The sequence below is a fragment of the Aythya marila genome, assembly GCF_965140915.1.
Source record: "Aythya marila genome assembly, chromosome: 27".
NCBI classification, from domain to species: domain Eukaryota; kingdom Metazoa; phylum Chordata; class Aves; order Anseriformes; family Anatidae; genus Aythya; species Aythya marila.
In genome coordinates, this window is record NC_139068.1 from 1548189 (window position 1) to 1571458 (window position 23270).

Below are 23270 nucleotides of genomic sequence, written 5' to 3' on the forward strand. Positions count from 1 at the left end.
CTTACACACAGGATTTTGCAACCAGGTCCGTGGGATTTTCCTTCTCCGTGCTCCGACGCTGCCTCCCAGGAGGGATTTTGTTGTTGGGTTTTTGGTTTTGCAACTTCTTTGGTAACAGAGATGAAGACAGGATGCAGAGAGGGGGCAATAGTGTGTGGAGGGGAGGACAGGGCGAGACACAAAGCCAACAAAACTGCTTTGTCTGAGTTCATTCCTCAACCCAAAAGTGAACCAGAAATCACGTGGCAAATGCTGGAGCCAGCCTGGCCCCAAGCTGGTTGCCGTGAAAGATGCGATCCTTTGCTCCAAGTCTCTCCTCCTGTCTCCTCTCAAACAATTAGTATTTTTAAATACCCGATTTCTGTAGCTAAAATGTGCTTCTTGACCTGCATGGGCGCGAGGTGGTGCGGCCGCGGTGCCCGCTGGCCGTGGCGCTGGGGATGCTCGGGCCCATGGAGTCGCTCAGGGGGACCCGGGGATGGGGTCGGGGTGCTCATGTGCATGGGGGGGCTGGGAGGTTGTGGGGTGGGTGCTCCTGGGGGTTTCTGGGAAGGGGAGTGGAGGAAGGTACCTGTGGAGGAGAGCGGGGCTGTGGGATGCCCCTGGGTGGGTTTCCAAAAGCTTTGAGGGAGAGGTGAGCCCAGGTTTCAATGGCAAAGGGGGTCTGGCTGCTTTGGGAAAGCCTGCTGCACTTAGGGCAGCAAAAAGCTTCAGCAACCAGAGACTTGGGGTCACCTCCAGGCATGCAGGGAGCATCTTCCCTGCCCATCCCCTGCCTTAAACAACGAGGGTTTTGGCCCTGGCAAAACAGGGTTGTGCAAGAACCTGGCCCCACGACTCCACCTCTTGCATCCCCTCCGCCTTTACCCTTCTACCCTACAGGTGGTTGTGTTGGAGGTGGAAGTTGTGGGGGGGAACAGGAGGGGATGGGGTGCCCCTCTCCCCAAAAACCAGACCCTGACAGCTGGGTAAAGATGAGGTCTGTGAGGTCTCCCAGAGCAGCACCTCGCCCCCTCATCCCTCATCCCTCGCTCCACGGGGGTTTCCTCCCAGACCCTTTGAGAAGGAGCTGGCCTGGCTGCAAGCCCTGTCCCTGCTCCTCGAGCTGGGAGGAGGTGGCAGCAGGACGTGGCACCAGGCTCACGTCCACGGGTGACACCCAGCTGAGGGGGCGGGAGGCCTAGGGACATGCAGCACCCAAAAGCACCCACCCCGCTCGGCTCGGGGCATGCGTGTGAGGCTGGGTTGGCTTTGTCATGAGGAGGATGTCCGGGAAGGGATGTCCAGGGAGGGCTGGGGGACATCATGCTTTGGAGAAAGTGCTTGTAGAAGAAGAGGGGACTCCGGGGTTGGTGCCTGGCTCCTCCTGCCAGCGGTTCATACACCGCCGGCGGGCATTCATGAAGAAGTTGCTGACAGTGTTGAGCTCCAAGCCCAGCTGCTGCGAGATGGTCATCTGCATCTCCTTGGACGGGCGCTTGTTCTCCTTGAAGATGGCAATCAGGGTGCGGCGCTGGAGGTCCGTGAAGACCAGCCGCTGCTTCTTGGGCTGCAGGCTCCTGTCTTTCTGCTGCTCTTGCTCTTTGCGTTTGCAAGCTAAATGTTCAAAAGAGAGAACAGGGCCATTAATCGGTGCTGACCACCCTGGCCCACTGGCAGGCTGCCTGGCTGCCTCCCAAAACCTGGCCCTTCCCTCCAGGGGAACCTGCTGGCTTTTTTGCCCACCGTTCCCTTGGCTGCCTCCCTCCTCTTCCTCCCTGGTCCTCCCAAACATCTGCTGGGGTGGGACAAGAGCCCGTTGCATCAGCATGAGCAAAGCCTGTGAGAAGCTCAGCACCTCTGGCCACCCAGGAAAACAACAAGTCTCAGCATAAGCTGCTGACCCTGGGACAAGAGACTGAGGACTGGGCTGCCTCTGCTCCCACAGCTACAGGGACCTGCTCCATTCCCAAATTACAGGGATTATTCATCAGCCTCCCTCCCTTGCTGCACTCCAGTCTCCACTGCCTCCTCATCGCATCTGCAGTTCTCGCAGGGACCACTCAGGGACCATCTCTTGGCCATCACATCCAGCTGCCAGCTGCAAAACACAGGGAACAGCCAGGGATGGGGACGGGGGGACTGGCTGGGCTGCAGCTGACGTCTCAAGGCACAGGCTGGATGATCGGTCTCATTTGCAGCCGCTCTGGAAAGGGTTTTCCTGCCTCCAGAGGCTGGAGAAGAGCCTGAGCCACCTGCAGCTCCAGGATATTGAGGCTCCCTGCATGGCTTCACGACCAGCTCTGTTGGCACGAGCATCAGGTTGAGCCTGCACCTAATTAAAAGTCTTCCCTGCTGATTGTCTTTTGTGGTAGGTCAGGCCAGAGGGGCTGTGGGTGGCACATGGGGACAGGCAGCTGGGGCCAGGAAAGCCCCTCTGACAGCACCACACGGACTGCGAGGAACAGAGGGAGGTCAGCATGCACATTGTGGTAAATACGTGAATGCCAGCTGCAGGAATATCAGGCACACGGTCAGTGGGAATGGGGAGAAAAAGTGCCTTTTGCTATGATATTTTTCTAGCAAATTACAGAATAACTGAGGCTGGTGGAGGTTACTGTCCCCACTCAAAGCAGGTCCACCACAAAGCCATGCTGAGCCTCAAGGGGACATCAGGGTGCCCAGGGACCTGGCTGGGTCAGGACCTGGGCAAGGCTGGGCACACACTGTTTCTTCCTGGGAAGCTCACAAGAGAGCAAGACAGCCAGGAAAATGTGATCTAAAGACTTTCTGAGGAAAGTCCCACCCTTGCCCCATTTTTTTTTGTGGGTTTCTTGGTTTGGCTCTTCCAAAGGATTGTGCAGGGAGGGAACTTTGAGGCATTTTCTGTTGGGAGGTGGCTGGATGGCAGCTCTCCACTTGCAGGCACCTCCAGGAGCCTCGTCGAGCTGCTGCGGACCTTGGAGGGGCCAGAAGCCAGGGCTGAGGGCAGCGATGGGGCAGCACCGCGGGTCCACGGCCGTTGATTGCCTTGGGGTGACCACCTGCCTGCTCTACAGATGCACCTCCCCTGCCAGCCTGGGTAAAACATCAGGGAGCCATGCAGCCTCGGAGTAATAGGAGGGTGCTGGAAGTCACTTCTTCCTAGCTAGAGAATGAGCAAGGTCTCTCTCTTTAATTTTTTTTTTTTTTTTTGATGCAGCTCGCCTGCTCTACAGGTCCTCTTTGCACCACCTTGAGCTCACAGAGAAGGATGATTTCACCCCGTTCCACCCAAACCTGGGGAGGCCTCGTGCTCAGCAAAGCAGGTAATTCACCCAACACATTTAACCTCCTTTCCCTGGCTGCTGGGCTCGGTCCTCAGTGGGCACTCAGTCAAAATCAGCTGTCCCTGGTAAAGCAGAGAGCCTTAGAGCCTTCCTCCCCCTCCCTTCCTCCTCCCCCAGCAAGGTTTGCAAAATTCCCTGAGTCCAGAGGCTGCAAACCAGCATCCGCAGGGACAAGAGACAGTCCCAGCCCTGGTGCAGCCTGTCCCAGGGGCACCATACTCAAATAGCCACCAGAGAAGGGTTGAGTGGAAACCTACCCTATGACCATCAGATGCTTGCAAAAAGAACAAACAAAAAAAAGCCTTTATAGAAAATTTGACTTTTTTTTTTTTTCCAGACATGATTTAAAATTAAGAATAGATGCCCACCCAAATGCCCCCCAGAAAAACAAATGGAGAAAGTCCCCCCGCCCTGGTGTGGAGCAGCACGTCATCACCCTGATGGACCCTGCACCCCCCGCTGCTGCATGCCCTCCCTGTGTCCCCCGGTGTCCCCCCGGCATGCTGGGCTCCAGCCCCGTGTTGGCAGCGTGGGTGGGCACCCTGCACCCTGCACCCACCCCTTTTGCTCCACACGGATGGCACATACAGCATACATACAGCAGGTGTGTATCGGTGTGTGTAAATATAGACATCCCCCCATGGGAAATGCCTGCTGCGATCCCAGTAAAGCCCCCGGCATCCATCCTGCCCTGCCCAGCAGCACCCGTTCCCACCGGTGGTGCGGGATGGCCAGCCCATCACCCAGCATGTTGGCTTTGCAAACCCACATTTCTCACTCCCTGCTTCAGTTATTACAAATAATTATCACAAACCAGTCGCCCATTAATAATCCACAGCTCTGAGGCAAACACTGACTGTCAGGGTCTTGCTGGCCAAACCATGCCCCAGCACTAGGACTGGTGCTGAGCATTGCATGGACAATGGACAGAGGTGATGCCCTGCTATGCACCCCCCTACCCCCCTCCCCCCTTATTTTTAGGCTGCGATGAGGCGGTGGATGCATCCTGTGTTTCCTGTGCTCGTTTGTTTATTTATTAATTTATTTTCCTGCTGACGCAGCCCAGCACCCCCCTCCCCAGCTCCATCTAATTACAGCTCCGCACAGCAGAAATCGATAGTGACGCTGGTCAGATCTATTTACAGCCACTACCCCCCCGCGGAGGGTCCTTCTGCTCCCCCCCCCCAGTGTGGCTGTGGCATCCCCAAAGGCAGTGGGGACAGGGGACAGCAGGGCATGGCTTAGACTCCCACCCAGGCCAGCATGGAACAGTTTTTTGTGCTTCTGAATCCTTTTTTTTCTTTTTTTCTTTTTTCTTTTTTTTTTTTTTTTTCCCCATAAGCCCTGAACTCCAAATCACTCATCCATGGCTTAATGATGTTCTCCTTCCTGTCCCTCTGGGGTCTCTGGGTCTGACCCCAGTCCTTGGGGACAGCTTCCATGCCTGCCTCTGAGATATTTATTTAGCAATGCCCAAAGCACAGAGTCTGTTCCCTGGCTAGTCTGCAGTACCAGGACTGACGCTGGGGGAAAAGGACCAGAGCTCCCCATAGCGCAGAGGTGGGCAGTGTGGGGCTGAGCCCACCCATCCCCACTATGGAGGCCTTCCTCTCCTCTCCTTCTCTCCTCCTGGCTCACTGAACGTGTGCACCTCTGAGACCTCAACAGCTCAGCCAGGCTTGGCTGCAAGCAGCCAACAAGAGCGGGAGTTACAAGGAGGGAATGACAGATGCATTTGGACAAGGCGATTGCACGGAGACCCTTCCTTTAGGACACTAGGCATGCAATCCGACTGGTATTTCATCCCCAAGACAGCTCATCTGACAGCAGAAAAAACACAGGGAGAACAGTCAAGGAGCAAGCTCAGAGGGAGAAGCATGAGGAAAGACCTCTGAGAGCAGCGGCATCCCAACCACTTTCCCCGAAGACTTCTGCCAAGGGTTTCTGCCTCCTTGGAGACTTATGTCAGAGGGACAGCGCTTTCCTTGACTTAACCTTGACAGCTCAAAGCAAAATATCTCCCAAATCATTTCTAAAGGGACATAATAGAGACAATCAAATGGCTGCTGTTCAGAAGCTGCGATTATGCCTCGCAGCGTGAACTCCACGAAGCATTTAACTAATACCTGATGGCTTTGTAGGCTTCCGCAGCCTGCCAGACACTGGTTTCTCTATTATACCCGCAAACCTCTGTTTTCTCAGCCCCAGCGTGCTCTCCCTCTCCATTCACTTGCAATACAACCTGTAATTTTCTGCCCACTTTGCTTAAGTGCTGGTGATTTGTTGAAATCACAAAAGACAGCCAGGGGCTTTCAGAGCCAGCATGCTGGCTGTAAGCGAGGTTAGGGGGAAAAAATACCAGCTTTTCTCCCTGTCAAATCGGCTTGCAGCAGTGTGAAGGGGCAGAGGAGCATTTGGGGGCTCCAGTGGAGAAGGCTATAGGCCCTGGGCTGTCTCAGTTCCAGGTTTTAGTGTCTGTGGCTATGAGCAAACTGGGATGAGCCCTGGCTTATCCTGAACAGAATCAACATCATGGCATCTGCACCCCAAATCTGGAGCAAAGTCTGGGACAATGCTCAAGGGGCTGCATCTGCAAAAGAAGAACCCCTTGGTCCACAGCTGGGCTGGCCAGGATGCTCAGAGCTGAGGCAATTTAGTAACTGCAAGAGGTTTGTTTGACTTTTCTTTATGGTGTAGGAAAGAAGCCCAAGGAGATTTGTCACAAATAGGCTTCCCCAGCAGAATTTCAGTCTTTTTCAGTGTTAAGCACACTGGTGCAGAGCCTCCTGTGTGCTGCCCTTCTGCAGCCCCTCAGGCTTTGGCTTCCCCCTGGGTGTCCCCAGGAGCTGCCGGAGGATGATTCCCGCAGCTGGGGAGAGCCCCTGGTCATTGGTATGCAGCCAGCATGCTGCAGGGTGAGCGCTTCTTCGAGCCCAGCAAATTAAATCTTCCTCTGAACGCTGTGGATTAGGAGATGAGATGAGATGAAGCACTCGCGTGTGCGTTGCTGGGTGTATTTTCCTTCCCTTGTGAAGGATTTTGGCAACTCGTGCCAACAAGCGGCTCCAATAGAGATGCATGGTGCTGTGAGGCATCACCAGCCACCTGCACTGGTGTCCCCAGCTGAGTCCCCAACAGCTTTTAGAGCTATGCAGGCTGGCAGTTGGAGGGAAGGGACTGGAAGCAAAGGAACAAATCCTCAGCCCTTCACTTGGGCTGGGAGCTGCAGAGGCTGGTGGAGACTGCACAGCCACGTCGCACCGACACGCAGCTCCTTCTGATCCACAGCAAGCAAAGCAGCGATGCCAGTGCTGTGGAACACCTCCTTTTGACTCTCCTGTACTTTCTAAGCACTGTCTGTATTTCAATGGCAGGCTATTTTCAGCTTTTCCAATCCTAGAGCTAACGAGTTTGGTCAGAGCACGTGTGAGGGGACATGAACAACAAGCTGCGGCCGATCCAGGTGCGTTTGGCACCATCCCGCAGTGTTTGCTGTGTTTTATTCTTGACCTTTCCACACAACCTCCTGCGGCCCTGCCAGCCCTGGGCTGTGTCTGACCCCTTTCCTGGGCACACGAAGAGACGACTTTTAGCTGCCTAGAAAACCGGGTTTGGCTGCCAACAGCATCTCCGTTGTGCTTTTTGCTCTGCTGTGCAACAGGGAGCAGGCAGGGCCGGGTCAGGGTGCCTGGTGGCAGCCTGGCCATGCTCCGTGCCCCCGTCCCTGCTCCCCACTCCCCGCCACTTAGCGTGACGGCACAAATTAGCGCTAATGAAGTGCTGTGGTCAGGCTGGGTGACACCGGCATCACCGCCGGCAGGGCAGCTCGTCGCCTCGTGTGAGAGAGGAGAAGGGGGAAATTGAAACACGCGTTTGTGCATTGCCTTGTGTTTTCTGCATTGCCTTGTGTTTTCTGCATTTCCTTGTGTTTTTTGCATTTCCTTGTGTTTTCTGCATTTCCTGACTGACCCCAGCGGGTGTATCAGGTGGGAAGCTCCTGCAGCGCTCGGCTGAGGCAGCTCTCCAACGGCAGCCGCTTTTCTGCGGCACTGTGCAACCACAGAGCCTTCAGCCCTCAGGCTGGGCACCGGGGCTTTGCCCCGCCGGGGCTGGGGGCTCCGGGCACGGCCGGGCCGGGGCAGGGTCCCCCCAGCTCCCGGCCGCCGTCGAGGCCCGGGGCCCGCCCCGCCGCGGGGCCCCGCCGCCATTTTGGGGCCTTGGAGCCGCCCGGTGCGCCCCGTGCCCTCCCCCTCAGCACGGAATGGTTCGGCCCGCCCCTCGCCGCCCGTCCCCCCCCGCCGCAGCCGCGATGGGCCGTCCCCGCCGCGCTGGCGCCCCCCCGCGGACCGACAGCGGCACTCCCGCCGAGGGGCGGGGTCACGGGTGGGCACGCCCCCTGCCGCTGCCCAATGGCGCGTGCCGGCCGCCCCCTGCCGCCGAGGGGCTGGGGCGTCCCGAGTCCCCCCCCTGCTCGGCGCGATGGGGCGCTCCCACCGCCCCTGGTGCACGGGGCTGGGGCGGTCCATTCGTATCTCGGGGGGGGGAAGGGCTCACAGAGCCCCGGGAGGCGCTGGAAGGGCTGCTGGTGGCGGGGCGGCTCTGTGGAGCGAGGAGCCTGCACCAGGCCCGTGGCTGCCCTACGGCTGCCTCAAAGTCACTGTGTACACGGCATAGACTGCCCCACAGCTGCCCCAGTGTCACTGCATGCACTGCATACACTGCCCCAGTATCACTGCATACACTGCCCCTGGCTGCCCTAGTGTCACTGCATACACTGTGTACACTGCATACACTGTCCCACAGCTGCCCCAATGTCACTGCATAGACTGCATACACTGCCCCTGACTGCCCTAGGGTCACTGCATACACTGCGTATACTGCCCCAAAGCTGTCGCCCCAAAGCTGTCCCAAAGTCACTCTACACACTGCACCATTGCTGCCCCAATGTCACTTCATCCATGACCCCACTGCTGCCCCACAGCCACTCAGCCCGTCCCCTAAGATGGAGACCCAATGCACCCAGCAGGGATCGGCCTGGGGCCGCATCCTGCCCTCGCCATGCCTAGAGGCATGTGGCTCATCATTGCCCTGCGGTCATGAGCTGGGGGGGCTCAGGGACCCCTCCCCGGCCTCAGGAGGTGGCTTCCGAGTGGCTGGTGAGGCACTGGCTCCAACAACCAACAGAGCCAGTGGGGGGGACAGCGCTGAACATGGCCCCAAAGCGTGCTGAGGGCTCGCCCTCAGCCCAGCTGAGGTGGGCAGGGGGCTCCCACCTCCCCTCGCTGGGATCGGGAGCACGGAAGGAAACTTCCGCCCCGCTGTTGCCTTTAAAGATGACCCCCGCGTGGAGCTGCTGCTTCTGGTAACGAAGCAATTAATCATGGCAAGCATGGGATGGATTTGTAATCAGGTCCCTGCCCGGCCCCCTCCCGCATTTCACAGCCCTGGATGTTTTCCGGCCCCGCGCCGTGTGCTGGGGAGGCCGGGAGGAGCTGGTGCAGAGCATTGATCCTGCCCGGTCGATTTTATTGAAACTCCCACGAGTGGCTTTAACTCCGCGTCGGATATTGCTGGCACATCAGTTTGATGGCGACGTGCCTGGCTGGGTGCTGGCCCTGGGGTGTGCAAGGAGGAACGTGGCACGAAGGGGTTTGGGGGGTCTTTGGTAGGTCTGTGGGTGCAGGAGTGGCCCTGCCAGGCCAGGGACACCCCCCAGAGCCGGGGGCACAGCACCATGGCTGGGGGAGTGTGGCTGGATGTCTGTGGTCTGGTCAGAGGAGGTTATCTCCTTGAGTAAGTGTAGTTGTGTTCTGGAAAAGGTTCTGTTTGGGGAAAATGTTCCAAGGAAGAAAGGGAAAGAAAGGGGAAAAAAATGGAAGAAAGGGGAAGAAAAGGATTAAAAAAAAAAAAAAAAAAAAAAAAAAAGGCAGGGGGAGGACAGGACGGGAAAGGAAAGGAAAGGAAAGGAAAGGAAAGGAAAGGAAAGGAAAGGAAAGGAAAGGAAAGGAAAGGAAAGGAAAGGAAAGGAAAGGAAAGGAAAGGAAAGGAAAGGAAAGGAATAGGGAAATGAATAAAAGGAAAAAGAAGAGAAAAAGGACTGAAAGGAGAGCAATCACTGGTGGGTGTTGCAGCTCTACTGAAGGCTCAGCTGCATGCAGCCCAGCGGTTTTCTGCTCTTTGTTTTCACTGGTTTTCCACCACGTTCTCCCTCCTGTCCTTTCTTCAATTTTTTACAGAGGCAGTTTAAATAACAGCTGGGGTTCCTGCAGAGGGTGGTGGTAGCTGGGGCCAGATCCTGTCCCCCTCAGTTGCCCCAGCATGGACACTAGATTCCACTGGATCCCCCAGACGGTTGCTGATGCTTGGCACAGCCAGAGGCACCAGCGTGAGATAAAGACATCTCCAAAGACAACGCACAAGCCCTATGGAAAACACAACTCAGAAAGATCCTGCGTGCTGGAAATGGCCCTGGCTCTGGTCCTAAGCATGCAGAAAAACATCCAGCCCAAAGAAATCACCATCTGCAAGTAACTGTCTTGTATGGGTACACGCACACATGGGCACAGCGCTCATCCTTCCTGCCCACACACCCACATCACCCCACATTTGGGGGTGGCTCCAAAAGGAAAAGAAAAGAAAGAAAAGGAATCACCCATTTATTTCTTAAAGCCTTGAAGCCAGCTGCATTGCTGGGAATGATTGGTTTGGGGTGGAAAAGGTTGTTTCAGTTTCGGAGACGCTTTCAAATTTTCTTAGGCTAAAGAAAGATATTTTGACATCAGCATTATTCTGAATGAGAGTACTGATTTTGGGTGACTTTTTTCAATTTCTCTTTTTTTCTCTTTATGTGCAAGCAATCTGATGAAAACAGCATACATTGGCATTTTTTGACTTGGCATTTTTTGCCCCATTTGTGAACCATCCAAAATCTTGACCAGCTGCAAGGCAGATGTGATACAAGCAAGCCCCTAAATATAAACACCTGACGGAAAGCTGCTAAAATGCCCCAAATCAGGCACAGACCCACTCCTGGCTGCCTTGCACATCAGTACCGATGCTTGTACAGAGCTCTCCCACAAACATCAATGTTGGCAAACCTCTGTGTTTGGAGAGACAAATTTTCCTGGAGTTCCAGTAAAACATTGGAGTTGATGCATTTGTCTTTGGGTTGGGATATTGTGGGTGTCTGGAGCAGAATCCAGACCACAATTGGTGGAGGCGCCTGGGTTTCACTGAGCTGGAGCATTGCAGCCATGGGAGAACTCAGTGGACACTTTTTTTTTTTTTTTTTCCACATCAGAAATGTCACCAAACACGTGAAATTTGTCACCCACCCACCCAAAAGAACTAAAGTTCTCAGACAGGCATTGATCCATGGATCTATTTGCAGAGGCCTTTTATTGAAATCTTGAATCACTCTGCCTATGTGAGAGGGTAACTCGGAAGAAAAGCAGCACGATGCCAAATGTCCTGCTCCTTCTCCTTGCAGTTTGGGGAATGGTTGGGTGGGAACACCTCCATCCCAGAGGCTCTGGAAGCAGAAACTCCCACAGCACCAACTCCACCACTTTTTAGAGCCAGACTGGGTCTGATGCTGCCCTTGATCCCACTGCTCCGTCCACCAACAACCAGCACACCAAACCCCATGGAGATCCATCCTGAATCCGAACATCAAGGGCTGTAATTTCTCTGTGCAGATGTTGTGTGCAGGCCAAATAACAGATGGTACAAAATAAAGAGTACGGGCAGATTAATGCAAAAATTATGCATGCCACCAGCGTGGCCAAGACATGTGCCCGTGGGCAGTGGGCTGGCGCGGCACACTGTCCCCATCCCCAGGACAGGCTGCATGCCGCTGTCGCTCGTGCTCTTCAAAGCTCTGCAATGGCAGCAGCCTTTGCCGGCTGCAGAGGCAGACGCGTTGATATCTCTGTCAGCCCCTGATACCATCACCCGTCAGCAGCTCCGAATACATTTGCAATTTTATCCCTAATGGAGAGAGTTTGCTCATTACCTGCTCTTTATCAGCCACGGGTAGCATGACTTCCCACAAAGGGGCATCGCTCTCTGGAGCTAATCTTCCTGCTTAAAGACCTGGCCTTTTACAAAACATCGCAGAGTTCATCGGCTTTAGTAACCCGGCACCGCTTACTTGATATACTCTGTGGAAGTGTTGTCGTCCCCACTGTACATGAGAGGAAACTGAGGCACGGGGTGAGCCGGGTGGGAAGTGTGGATGCTTGAAGAGCCAACCCATGGCAAAGCCACCCCTCACATCCCTTCGGTCACATTGTGGCACTGCATGTGGGGCACAGGGACCGAAGCTGAGCCTGCTGGCCCCAGATTTTACGGCTCCCTATGCTGACACCCATACCAGGAGACCTCAGTTCTCCTGCCTGGATGGGGCTGAGCAGCTGCTTCTCCCAGCCCCTGCTCTCCGTGCTCCCCTGGCAGTGCTGCATTTGGAGCACCCATAGCAAGAGAGGGTTAGCCCTGCCTGTGCCATAAGCAACAGAAGTTGCAATTTGCTTTTCCTTCCTTCCCTCCTCCCCCAATATTTTGTCATTCATGTTTTTTCTTGCCTGTCTGCAAGCAAGGAACCCACGGCAAGGCCCAGCGAGGCCCCTCGCACAGCCAGCGCTGGTTCCTCCTGCGTGGGGATTTTCTGTCTCCATCTTCTATGGGACTGTGCTGAGCCCCAGGGGACACAAAGACCCCAAAGGGTTGGGGTCTTGGTGATTTCTGTACGTGTGTTTGCCTCAGACTTGGGTGGAGAAAATAAAGAGTGATGACCACAGAGGTTCACAGCAAAGCCAGGATGGCGGGTCCAGGTCTCTCTTTGTGCTTTCTAAAGGCTCGAGCCGCTCCTTAGGCTCCTGAGCAGGGATCAGTGGGGCACCCCTGCTTCCCCAAGGTCAGGAATTGCTCCCCACCCCAAATTCACAGGGACACCATATTCTACACAAGAGACACTGGAGGAAATAAGGGCACAGTTTGGTCAGGGCAGCACGGTCCTGCAGGGCAGAGCTTTTAAGTTAAACCCAGGGGACAAGAAGGTGAAGGAAAGGACAAGCACTGATCCCCAAGTAATGGGAAAAAAGTGGTACCTGCCAGGGAAGGGGAACAGAAGCATCCCTGCAGCATCCCTGCCCATGTCTCGCCCGTCGCAGCTGACATGGACGGAGGTCACTGTACATGCTCTTGTGGTGCAGCATCGCCAGCCCCATTGCAGCTGCTTGACCGGAGCCAAGCAAAACACAGTGGGCCTTAATTTTGCTGCCTGCAAAATGCAGTGAACTGCACTGAATGATTAAAATGATTTTAAAATTTAAATGATTTCTGAACCTCTCTCGCACTCCAAAAGCCACCAGTGCTTTAAAGAGCTGTAGTGCATACCCCTAACTGAACATATAACTTAAGATAGATAACAATATAATTCCTGAAATCCTAACCATGTTCGTGTAAATGTGCATGTTTTTTTTAATACTTAAAAAAAATAAAAATAAAAATAAAAATAAAAATAAAAAGTCTTTATTTTGGTGGGAGCCCCATCTTTTTAAAACATTCAGTGTTTTAACTCCTTTCAACACAAGACAATCCAGGTTGCTTTTTGTTTCGCTATTCCGTAACAACCCCCAAAATGTTCTAAAATCCATCATCCATTTTGCCTGTCCGCCCCTTCCTGGGTTTAAATCTTGCTGAAGATGATCTATATCATTTGAGGTATTAACGAGATTTTGAATTTCCGTTTAATCAGCAAATCTTGCCACTCGATTGCCACAGTCGTGCGCGGAGGAGCCATTAATAAATTCACTCGCAGGCGGCGGCGGCTGAAACGTGCCGCCGGCTCACTGCTCCCCGGCCGCCCCGCTGCAGCCCTGCGCCGCTCGCCTATCGCCCATTTGCCGATTGCACCCACCCAGCTTTGCTTTCAGCTGCGGACAGATGGTCCGGAGGAGGATTTTTTTTTTTTTTTGCTCCCTTTTTGAGCAGTGTTTGAAGGCAGAGGCTGACCCCAGCCCCTCTCCGCTGCCTTTCATGCTGTGCAGGTAGAAGGCAACAGCCAAAAGCACATCCTGGATTGATCGGAATTCAAACATCCTTATTTCGATGCTGAGCCACGGGCTCATACCTCGCTCGTGGCAGCTCAGCTCCAAAAAGGGAGCTGAGGCTGAACCGTGTGCACGCGTGGAGCTGGGGCTAGGATGGATCAAAGCCTTCTGCAGCGCTCCAGGGTGGAGGGCTGCATGCTGACAATCCTCGGGGAATTAGGCAGCATGGTGGGAAACTTCTCCCCTAAATACTGCACCGGGCTGGGGTGCTTCTGCTGTGGCACCTGTGGGAAACACAGCCAACCCCAAAACTGCACCCCAAAGTCTGGATGGGAGGGACAGGTTGTGTCCCGAATTTGTGGGGATCTGGAAAGCCTCAGCCCTTTTGGTTGGATTTTTAAAAATTTCCTCTTAATTTTTTGTTTGCACCGCAAGGCAACAGCCTCACTGGTGATGTGCAAAGACTTTGCATGGGGAGATTCAAGTGCCCAGGAGTGGAGGAGTGTCCTGTGCAGGATTTCTGGTTCCTGTACATGCAGGATTTTTGGTTCCTGTACACCCAGGTGTTGCTGCAGGGTTGCTGGCAGAGGCAAGGCGCCGTGCCCAGTATGTGCAGAGGGGACGGGGACGATCCCAAAGCAGGAGTAGGGAGCCTGGGCCCTGCTGCTGGTCTTCTCCCATCTCCAGCCATCCCTCCCCTTCCTCCGCTTTGTTCACCAGGTGCTTAAAAACCAAGCAGAGATGGCGAACCGCCTGCAACTTCAGGCCTGTGATTTGCAGCATCCAAGCCTGGGAGCAGCGCAGTGGCTCGAGGGATTCCCACCCTGGCAGCTCAGGGACTGAGCAGCCCAGAAATCTGCCGCTGCTCAGGCCCATCCAGGTCCCACAAGCCCCAGACCCACGTTTTGTCCCCATTTTGGTGTTTGTTCAGGAACCCGCACAGAAGCCCCCAGGGTGGGTGTGTGGCAGAGCCCCCACGGTGGCCCCAGCCTCTCCGGAGGCAACGGCTCCCCTCTCCACGGCGCAAGCTGCCCGGCCCTGCAACTGAGCAGAATGAGAAAATATTGGATTTGTTTTCTGGAGGAAAAAAAAAAAATCCAATATTCTGTCTGCAATCCCAGACTCTGCGCCTGGTTATGGCAGGAAAATGCTGTAAATCTCCCCTTTCCCCACCAGCAGGGGAAGAAAGATGAATTCTCTTTTAATATTCTTATTTTCTCTCCTGGTTTAAGCCCCATCATTTTGCAGGCAGCTCTGCAATCTCTTTGTTGACCAGGGTTTAAACCTGCTCTCCCGGCTCCCCCGACCCCAGGAAGTCTGCCTCGCACACCCTGCCCAGCAGCTCTCAGGCAGCGGCAATGAGATTTTAATAGATGTATTTTCAAATTAGTTCTGGGCCTTTCAAGACTTATCAGTTAAATGAGGTTTTTCAAATTGATTCAAAGGTCACTGCGAGAGTTTTCTCTTCTCTGTTATCTCTCCCTTATGGTTTCAGTGGCGATTGACAGGACAGAGGGAAAAAAAATCGCCCCCACATCGTACACCCAGAAAAAAAAAATTAAAAAAATCCACCCCAAATGGACACCCCCAAAAAAATGACAGCCGAGAGGTGACTGCACGCAAAGCCGCAGGCTGGGGCTCGGCTTTGGGCCCCTCCCCAGGGCAGGGCCGAGAGGAACTCGGCGGGGCCGAGGGGTTTTGGGGTTGGGGTGCGGGGTGGTGCTGGGGAGGGTTGTCCGGGGGTTGGGGTGCGCAGCTGCCCCCGGCGGAGCGGGGAGCCCATTTCCTCGTGGGGAAGGGGGGGAGAAGGCAGATTTAATATTTAACCGACGGGAGGTTTATTGGCCCCTTCTGACGCGCAGATTAGGAGCAAACAGAAAAATAGCTGCGGGCGGAGCGAGGCGGCCCCGGCGCGCTGATAAGGGAGGCGGCGCGGTGCGGGGCGCGGTGCGGTGCGGCACCGTGCGGGGCGGTGCGGGGCGGGATGCGGGGCGCGGTGCGGGGCGGTGCGGGGTGTGCGGGGCGCGCAGCGGCCGCCCCCGCGGAGCTGGAGGCGCCGGGTCCCGGCTGGTCCCGGTGGGCGGCTCCGCGCCGGCGGAGGGAAGGTGCTGTTATTAGCGCCTGAACTCCCAAGTGAAAATAAGAATAAATAACGCTAAAAGAGGGGTTCCCTGGGGGAAATGGATTTCTTCCCCTTCTTACTTTCTTTTATTTTCGTTTCGTTTTCTTTTCCTCTTTCATTTTATTTTTTTCTTTTTCTTTTCTTTTTCTTTTCTTTTTCTTTTCTTTTTCTTTTCTTTTTCTTTTTTTTTCTTTTTCCTTTTCTTTTTCTTTCTCCTTTTCTTTTTCTTCCTCCTTTTCGTTTTCTTCTTTTTCTTTTTCTTTTTCTTTTTCTTTTTCTTTTTCTTTTTCTTTTTCTTTTTCTTTTTCTTTTTCTTTTTCTTTTTCTTTTTCTTTTTCTTTTTTTTTCTTTCTCCTTTTCTTTTTCTTCCTATTTCTTCTTCTTCTTCTTTTTCTTCTTCTTCTTCTTCTTTTTCTTCTTCGTCTCTTTCTCCTCCTCCTCCTCCTTCTTTTTCTTCGTCTTCCTTTTCTTCTTCTTCTCCTTCTCCTTTTTCCTCTTCTACTTCTTAATTTTCTTCTCCTTCTCCATCTCTTCTTTCTTTCTTTCTTTCTTTCTTTCTTTCTTTCTTTCTTTCTTTCTTTCTTTCTTTCTTTCTTTCTTTCTTTCTTTCTTTCTTTCTTTCTTTCTTTCTTTCTTTCTTTCTTTCTTTCTTTCTTTCTTTCTTTCGTCTTTTTCGTCTTTTTCTTCCTCTTCTTCTTTTTCTTTTTCTTCTTCTTCTCCTTCTCCTTCTTTTTTCTTCTTTCTTTTTTTATATCCGGGTGTTCGGCCCCTTGCCGGGGCTGGAAGGTGAGGAGCGGCCCCGGTTGCAGCCCTTCACAGCGGTTTTCCCCTGGTTTACAGCAGCGAAACAAATCGCTCCGGTGCCGCGGAGGCGCCCCGCTGCCGGGGGGCTTCTCACAGGCACCCTTGGGAGGGCTCCGCGCTCCCTGCCCTGGGCCGCTGCCGTGGGGGCACCGCGGTTGGGCCGAAGTCGTTGGAGTGAAGCTGAAATTGAAACAAAACTCGGCCGATGTTCCCCTATTCCCCCAGGTTTTCCGCAGCGTGTTCATGTCCCTTGTGCTGGCGATTCGGAGTGCTAGCTCGAGGTATTAATTAGTGGCATTAATTACTGGCGTTGCCAAAGCTCTCGGGCATTTGTGGCCCTTTGCTTTGGCTCAGCCCCGCGCTGATGCCTTCGGGGTTTTCGTTTGTCGGGGTGCTTTTGGTTTTATGAATAGCGACACCCGGTCGGGTAGTGACGGAGAATCGGTCGGGGAGAGCAGGTGAAAAAGTAGGAACAGAACAGAACAGAACAGAACAGAACAGAACAGAACAGAAAAGAAAAGAAAAGAAAAGAAAAGAAAAGAAAAGAAAAGAAAAGAAAAGAAAAGAAAAGAAAAGAAAAGAAAAGAAAAGAAAGAAAAATAACAGAATCAAAAAGAAAAGAAATTTTAAAAAAGGAAAGGAAAGGAAAGGAAAGGAAAGGAAAGGAAAGGAAAGGAAAGGAAAGGAAAGGAAAGGAAAGGAAAGGAAAGGAAAGGAAAGGAAAGGAAAGGAAAGGAAAGGAAAGGAAAGGAAAGGAAAGGAAAGGAAAGGAAAGGAAAGGAAAGGAAAGGAAAAATAGAAGAAATGGAAAAACGAAAACAAAACGTAAACAACAAAAAAAAAGTAAAGGGAAATTAAACAAAAATACAAGGGACAAGAAATTTTTTAAAAATGGCAAAGGGAGAGGGAAAGAAACATAGAAGCAAAAGACGAAAACGAAAACGCGTCCGGGCAGCGCTCAGCGAAGCTCCCGGCCCGCAGCGAGCGGCGGCTCCGTCCCGGCCCCCCCGGGGCAGCACAACCGGGGGCGTTTGGGCCGAGACGGGCCGTGCCGGGAACCCACTCGGGACCGCGCTGCCACCGGGCCGGGCGACCCCGGCTGCTCTCAGACGGCCTCGAATCCCAGCCGTGGCTCAAAGCCCTGGGGCGAGCGGCCGAATTTCACGCGTGTTCCTGCGTGCCCGCGGGGCAAGGCGAAAACCACGGGCCGATGGTTTCTGGCCGAGTTTAGCACAAATGGACACGAAGCTAAAAGGCCACAACGAGGTCTTGGCTCTCCCAGGTTCTAACCACGGGAGGATTCCCAAATCCTGCGTGCAGGAATAAACCCGTGGCGGGGACGGGGTGTCCACACGCGGGTGCGCAGGAGCGGGGGCTCCTACAGGGCACCCACGGGCACGCAGGGTGGGAGGGCACCCACCGGCTGTCAGCATGAGAGGATGGGAGAGTGCCCACGGAGACGAGTGGTGGGGGGACTCCCACTGCCCTCTGCGGACACGCGGGGACCCAGCTGAGCCCATGAGAACGGAGCCACTTCCTTGCACGGAGCCGTGGGGCCTCCTAAGCCCCGCGAGGATCACGGGTGTGTGTGTGGGGAGGGGGGTCACGAAGTTTGCAGAGCTGCATCTGGACCGGGGAGGGGGACACACACGGGGACACAATGCGGCGGTGACAGCGGGTGTCCGAGATGGATGGCCCGAGGGGACGGGACGGGCACCGCCAGCTGCTGCCCAGATGCTTCCCCGTGGGGCACCCCTATTTTGGGGACCCCCCGGGGGGAGCGGAGCCAATGTCCCCCCCCCCCCGGCACCGGAGGGAGCGGTGCGGGGCCGTTGGGGGCCGCAGCCCCTCACCTCCCACCCCCCACCCCCGCTGCGGCTCTGCCCGGGCCCCGGCTGAATAATTAATGGTTCATCTGCGCACGGGGCGGCGAGAGGGGGAATTGGAGTGGAAAGAGGAGAAAAGCAGCAATTGCCATTTCGAGGGGCCCGGCGTGTTTATCGATCCGCGATTTACTGCCTCGGACTAATACACCGGGTGGGCTCCTGAACACGGCGAACGGCCCGGGTCCCCCCGGTTGGACCCCCCCAACCCCTCCGTTGTGTTTGTACAGGGGGGACGAGGCCGGCCCCTGCCAGGCTGCTCGCCGCGCGGTAGTCGCGGCCCTACGGCCCCTCCAGCAGCGGCGGGGTGGAAAAAAAGCGAGCAGGATCGAACCGCGGCCCCAGGACGGCCGGGTTGGGGGGGGGATCGCCGACTCCCGGCGCGCCCCCTCCCTTATAAGCGCCTTTTCCGTGGGCGTGGGGCCGAGCCGCGGCCGCGCCGTCGAGGAACGGGGTCGGTGGCGGCCGTGGGGTCTCACTCCCCCGGCGGCCTCCCCCGGCCTCGTTTCCCGGCGGGACAAAGGCAGCACGGGGAGCCCCGCGCACCCCGAGCCTCCGCCCGGCGTCCCGGAGCGCCCGTCGAGGGGCGAGAGCTATGGGGGGGAGGGAGAACGAAACGAAACCGGGCCCCAGCGGGGCGGCAGTGGGGCCGGGAGCCGGGAACAAAGCGGGGAGAGCCGCGGGGAGGCCGGGGTTGTGGGGAGGCCCGGGCTTGCATGGAGGCCCGGGGCTGAGTGGAGGCCCGGCCGGCGGATCCTCCGTGGGGCGGCCCGGTGGGGTGAGAGCCACGGCCTGGTCCAGTCGGGGTCGCCGGGGTTTAGCAGAGGCGAGTTCCTCGCGGGGTGCGTTGTATTTGATCGTCCTCGCAGAAAGCAGAGAATTAAACCCCCGTCCCTACGAAATTTGGATTTTCTATTTCCGGAAATATGGTCTCTTTGCGCAAAGCGCCGCTGGGACCCAGGGAAACGCGGCGTAAGGAATTAAAAACCATTTTAAGGAAAATAAATCTCCCCCGACAGCTCGGGGACGACCGGAGCGATGGAAGCGGGGGCAGAACCCGACTCCCCCGGCCTCCGCCGCACCGGGCCGGGCCGAGGGGGACGGAGCTCCCGCAGCCTCCCCGAGCCGGGGATTCATTCCCACCCTCAAAACCACGGGTATTATTTCAAATTTTGGCGAGCCAGGAGGCAGCCACCCGCCGCTCAATTAGCCCGAACAACGGGGGCATTAAACGGCCGATCGCGGCAGTGTTTAAATCTTTATTTACCAGAACCTTGTAAAGCCAGGAACAATTTGCATTCTATTAACTGCTTTTCAATAGGGCATCGACTGGAACTAAAAGATGCCACTACCCTGCCCTAATTAAAGAGCAACTGAATTACACTAAATACATATGAACGCTGCTCTCCTCCATAAATAACGGCCGGCTCCTCGCCGTGCGCAGCCCCCAGCGGGCCAGACTCTGCCCGGTCGCCCCGGGAGCTGCGATCTCCGCAATTTTTCTCCCGGGTGGTGGCAGCCCCCGGCCACCCCCGCCTGGCCCCGCGGAGCCCTGGAGCGGTTCTGTCGGGGCCGGTGCGGAGGAGCGGGGATGCGGGAGGGTGGCGGGGGGGGCTCTGACACCTCCTCCAGCTCTCCTGCCCTTTCGTCCGCGCACCAACATCGTGACCCCTCCGAGCCCCCGCGCACAGAAAACGCATTTTTTGTGCATGTGTGTAATTTTTTTTTTTTTCTTTTCTTCCCCCAGCAAACGCACGTCCCTCGGCCCAGCGCCGGGCTGAGGCCGAACGAGCCTCGCCGGCTGGGTTGGGCGCGGAGCCTCCGTGCGCTCCGCACCCGCGGTGCGTCCCCGGGGCAACCCTCGGTTCCCCCGGGCGATTCTCCTGCGGGCAGCGTTTGCGGTGCCCCGGGGAGCGGAGCGCAGCCCCGGGTGTCTCCCCCTGATTTTCGCCATCCCCCTTCCCCGCAGCAGCACGGCTTCCCCGGTGCAAGCCCCCGGTAACGGAGGAGGGACAGGAGCCTGCCCGCAGCGCAGCCGGGGCTGCGGGGACTCAGCGGCGGTGCCAAGCGCGACGCGGCCCCACCGGTGGCTCTCCGGGGGGGAAAACGGGGCCGGGGCAGCGGGTGGGACCGCACGGGAAACGACCCCCAGGGGGAGAGGCAGCCCACCGAGGGACAGTGCCGTGAGCACCCGGCTCCTGCCGCCTCCGAGCTCCCGTTTCCCGCTGTCAGGAGCAGGCCCGGGGCGGGGGGGTTGCATTGAGGAGAATTTCCATCCTTGTCTTCGTAAGGCTCGGTAACCCCCGACCCGGCCCCGACCCGGCTCCCCGCTACCCGGGGCGCTCCTGGGAAGGGTCCCCACGCGTGTCGGTCCCCTCGCACCCCCGCCGTGCCCTACCTGCGAGCCTGAGCGCCGACATCCTCTGAAATTCCGGCTCCTGCAACCATTTCCACATCCTCCGGAAAGTCTCCCTGCCCGACTTGAGCTTACTCCAGGGCTTGGGGTTCCGCAGCAGGTCCGAGAGGGTCCCTTGCGAGCGGCACAAGATCCTCTGCGCGAAGATCGCCTGCGGGATGCTGTAGCGCTTCAGCTCGGCCGTGATCCTCTGAGCCACCTCCTTGGTGTTGATCTCCTCCACCTGCCCGGAGGCTCCGGGCTGCGAGCCGGCGGCCGAGGCCTGGCGCTCCCGCTCGCCCAGGAGCGAGCCCCCGGGCTGGGCGTGCGGGTGGCCGTGCGGGTGCATCCCGTTGAGCGGGGGCATCATGGCCGAGCTGGGGGCCGCCAGCCCCCGCGCCAGGTGCTCCTCGCCCCGGGACAGCATCGCGGCGTGCGAGTCGAAGCCGTTGGGCGAGAGCATCTTCTCGTTGGGCAAGTGGCCGCCGGGGCCGTAGGGAGCCAGCGGCTGCTGGGCGTTGTGCAGGCTGCCCAGCCCGTTGGGGAGCGGCGAGAGGGGCTGCCCCATGGCCGGCATGTCCTTGGGGTAGTGGCTGTAGAGGTTGCCCATGGAGGCGAGGCTCCGCTCGTCGCGCATGAGGGTGAAGCTGCCGCTCACGTTGCCGGCGAGGCGCTGGTGCGGGTGGTGGTGGTGGTGGTGGTGGTGCGGGTGGTGGAACTTCTCCGACACGGTGGAGATGGGCGGCAGGTGCTGCAGGGGGGTCAGCGTGGTGTAGGTGCTGCTCAGGCTCATGCCGGACGGCGACTCGCAGGACATGCTCATGGCGGGGTGCAGCGGGGCGGCCAGGCTGTGCTCGGCGCGGTAGTCGCCCCCCTCCAGGATGGAGGCCATGCCCGACACCATGGCGGGCCGGCCGTGCGGCACCAGGTTGCGGTGCGAGCCCTGCCGCCCGTGCGCCGGGCTCAGCAGCTCGGCGGGCTGCGAGTGCGGGACGCCGTGCAGGCTGCCCAGGTTCTCCATCGCCAGCTCCATGGTGGCCGCCGGGCTCTGCCGCTGTCCTCGCCCGCTCGCTCGCTGCCTTCCTCCCCCAGCCCCGCCGCCGCCGCCGCCTCCTCCTCCTCCTCCTCCTCCTCTTCCTCCTCCTCCTCCTCCTCCTCCTCCTCCACCGCCCCCCCCCTCCCCGCGCCTGCTGCCCGGATTAATTCAGACTCCGCGCTCCGGGGATCGATCTCCCTCGCCCCTCGCTCAGGCCGGCATGCCGCGCCGCCCCTGCCCGGCCTCGGGGCGCTGCCGGCTCTGCTCTGCGCTGCGCTGCGCGGGGGCTGCGTGGAGCGGAGCGGGGCGCGGGGCGTGCGCTCGGGGCGGCTGCGGCGCGCCTCGGCCGCCGGCTCCCGGCAGCCTCGCTCTGGGCCGCGGCGTGACGTCAGCGCCGCCCCGCCCCCCCGTTCCCCCCCCCCAGCCCCCCCGCACCGAACCGAGCCGTGCCGCCCCCCCCATATCCCCCCCCCCGCCGCTTTCCCCGGTCCTTGGGAACGGAGGTGCCTGGCGCATGGGGCTGCGCACCCCTCCTGCCCTATAGTGACCCCCTCCCTGAAACTGACCCCCTCCTATAGTGACACCCCCCATAATGCCCCCCCCCTCCAGAGCTGACCCCCCCCAGGGGCTGACCCCCACCCCTCAGGGTGACCTCCCCCACCATCGGTGCTCCCCTCCCCCACCGGGCACCCAGCGCACATCTGGCGGCGCTGCGCGGTGCCCCCCGCATACACCTGTGCCCCCGCACATCTGGCTGACCCCCCCCCATCTGGCTGACACCCCCCCCCACGCGCACCTCTGGCTGTCCCCACCCTTGTGTGTGCTCCCAAAGGACCTGTGCCCAACGCCCCCCCTGCACCCCCTCTGCACCCCCCTGCTCCCCCCCGCACCTGCTGCGCCCCCCAGTTCCCCCCAGATTCTTTCTTTACCCAGGGCCTGGTTGACCCCCCCCCCAGCCGCTTCCCCCCCCCCCCCCGTCTGCCCCAAACACTCCCCCTCTCTCGCACCTATGTCCCCACGCGTGTCCCCCCCACCTGCCCGCACCCACACTTGTGGCCCCCCTCCCCCCCTCCGGGTCCCGGGCAGCTTTTAGGGGATGGGGGGGGGGGGGGGGGGGGGGGGGCGCCTCCGCACGGGGAAGGCGACAGGGACGCGCGGGGGGAGGGCACACGGTGCTCTGCTGCAGGGGTGGGCAGGGAAGGGGAAAGGGGCAAAGGGAAGGAAGGGAAAGGGGATTAAGGGAGAGGAATAAGGGGAGAATAAGGGAAAGGGAGAGGGAAAAGGGAAAGGAGAAGGGAAAAAAGGGGATGTGGGATGGGAAGGGGAGGAGGATGAGAAGCAGGAAGGCAGGGACGGGGAGAGCCGGGTTTTAGGCCGTGGGCTGTCTCCTGGTGTCCACCCCAGGTTTGTCCCCCCTCCAGGCGTGTTCCGGGGCCCCCCTCGGTGTCCCGCAGGGTCGGACTCCTGCGGGGAGCAGGGCGCGGCGGCCGCCCCCAGAGCTCCCGGCCAGCGCCGGGGAAGCGGCTCCCGGTCCCCAGGCCCCGGCGTGCCCCTTGCCGAAGCTTTACTGAGTCACACGAAAACACAAAATCCGCAGCTTCCCCTGACGCCTTCCCCGCGTGGGCCCCGGCCGGGCTCCGTCCCTGGTTAGAGCCCGGTTAAGGGGGCTC

At 57.7% G+C, this 23270-nt stretch overlaps 1 protein-coding gene across 1 annotated transcript; it reads right to left on the reverse strand.

The window, feature by feature from the left end:
* Positions 1-1005: 1005 nt before the first annotated feature.
* On the reverse strand, positions 1006-21621 carry ONECUT3 (one cut homeobox 3). Its single transcript, XM_082780240.1, has 2 exons — positions 20568-21621; positions 1006-1596 (listed from the first exon to the last, which is right to left on the reverse strand). Exons 1-2 carry the CDS (start codon positions 21595-21597, stop codon positions 1304-1306), a joined length of 1323 nt encoding a protein of 440 aa, XP_082636366.1. The 5' UTR covers positions 21598-21621; the 3' UTR covers positions 1006-1303.
* Positions 21622-23270: the final 1649 nt, after the last annotated feature.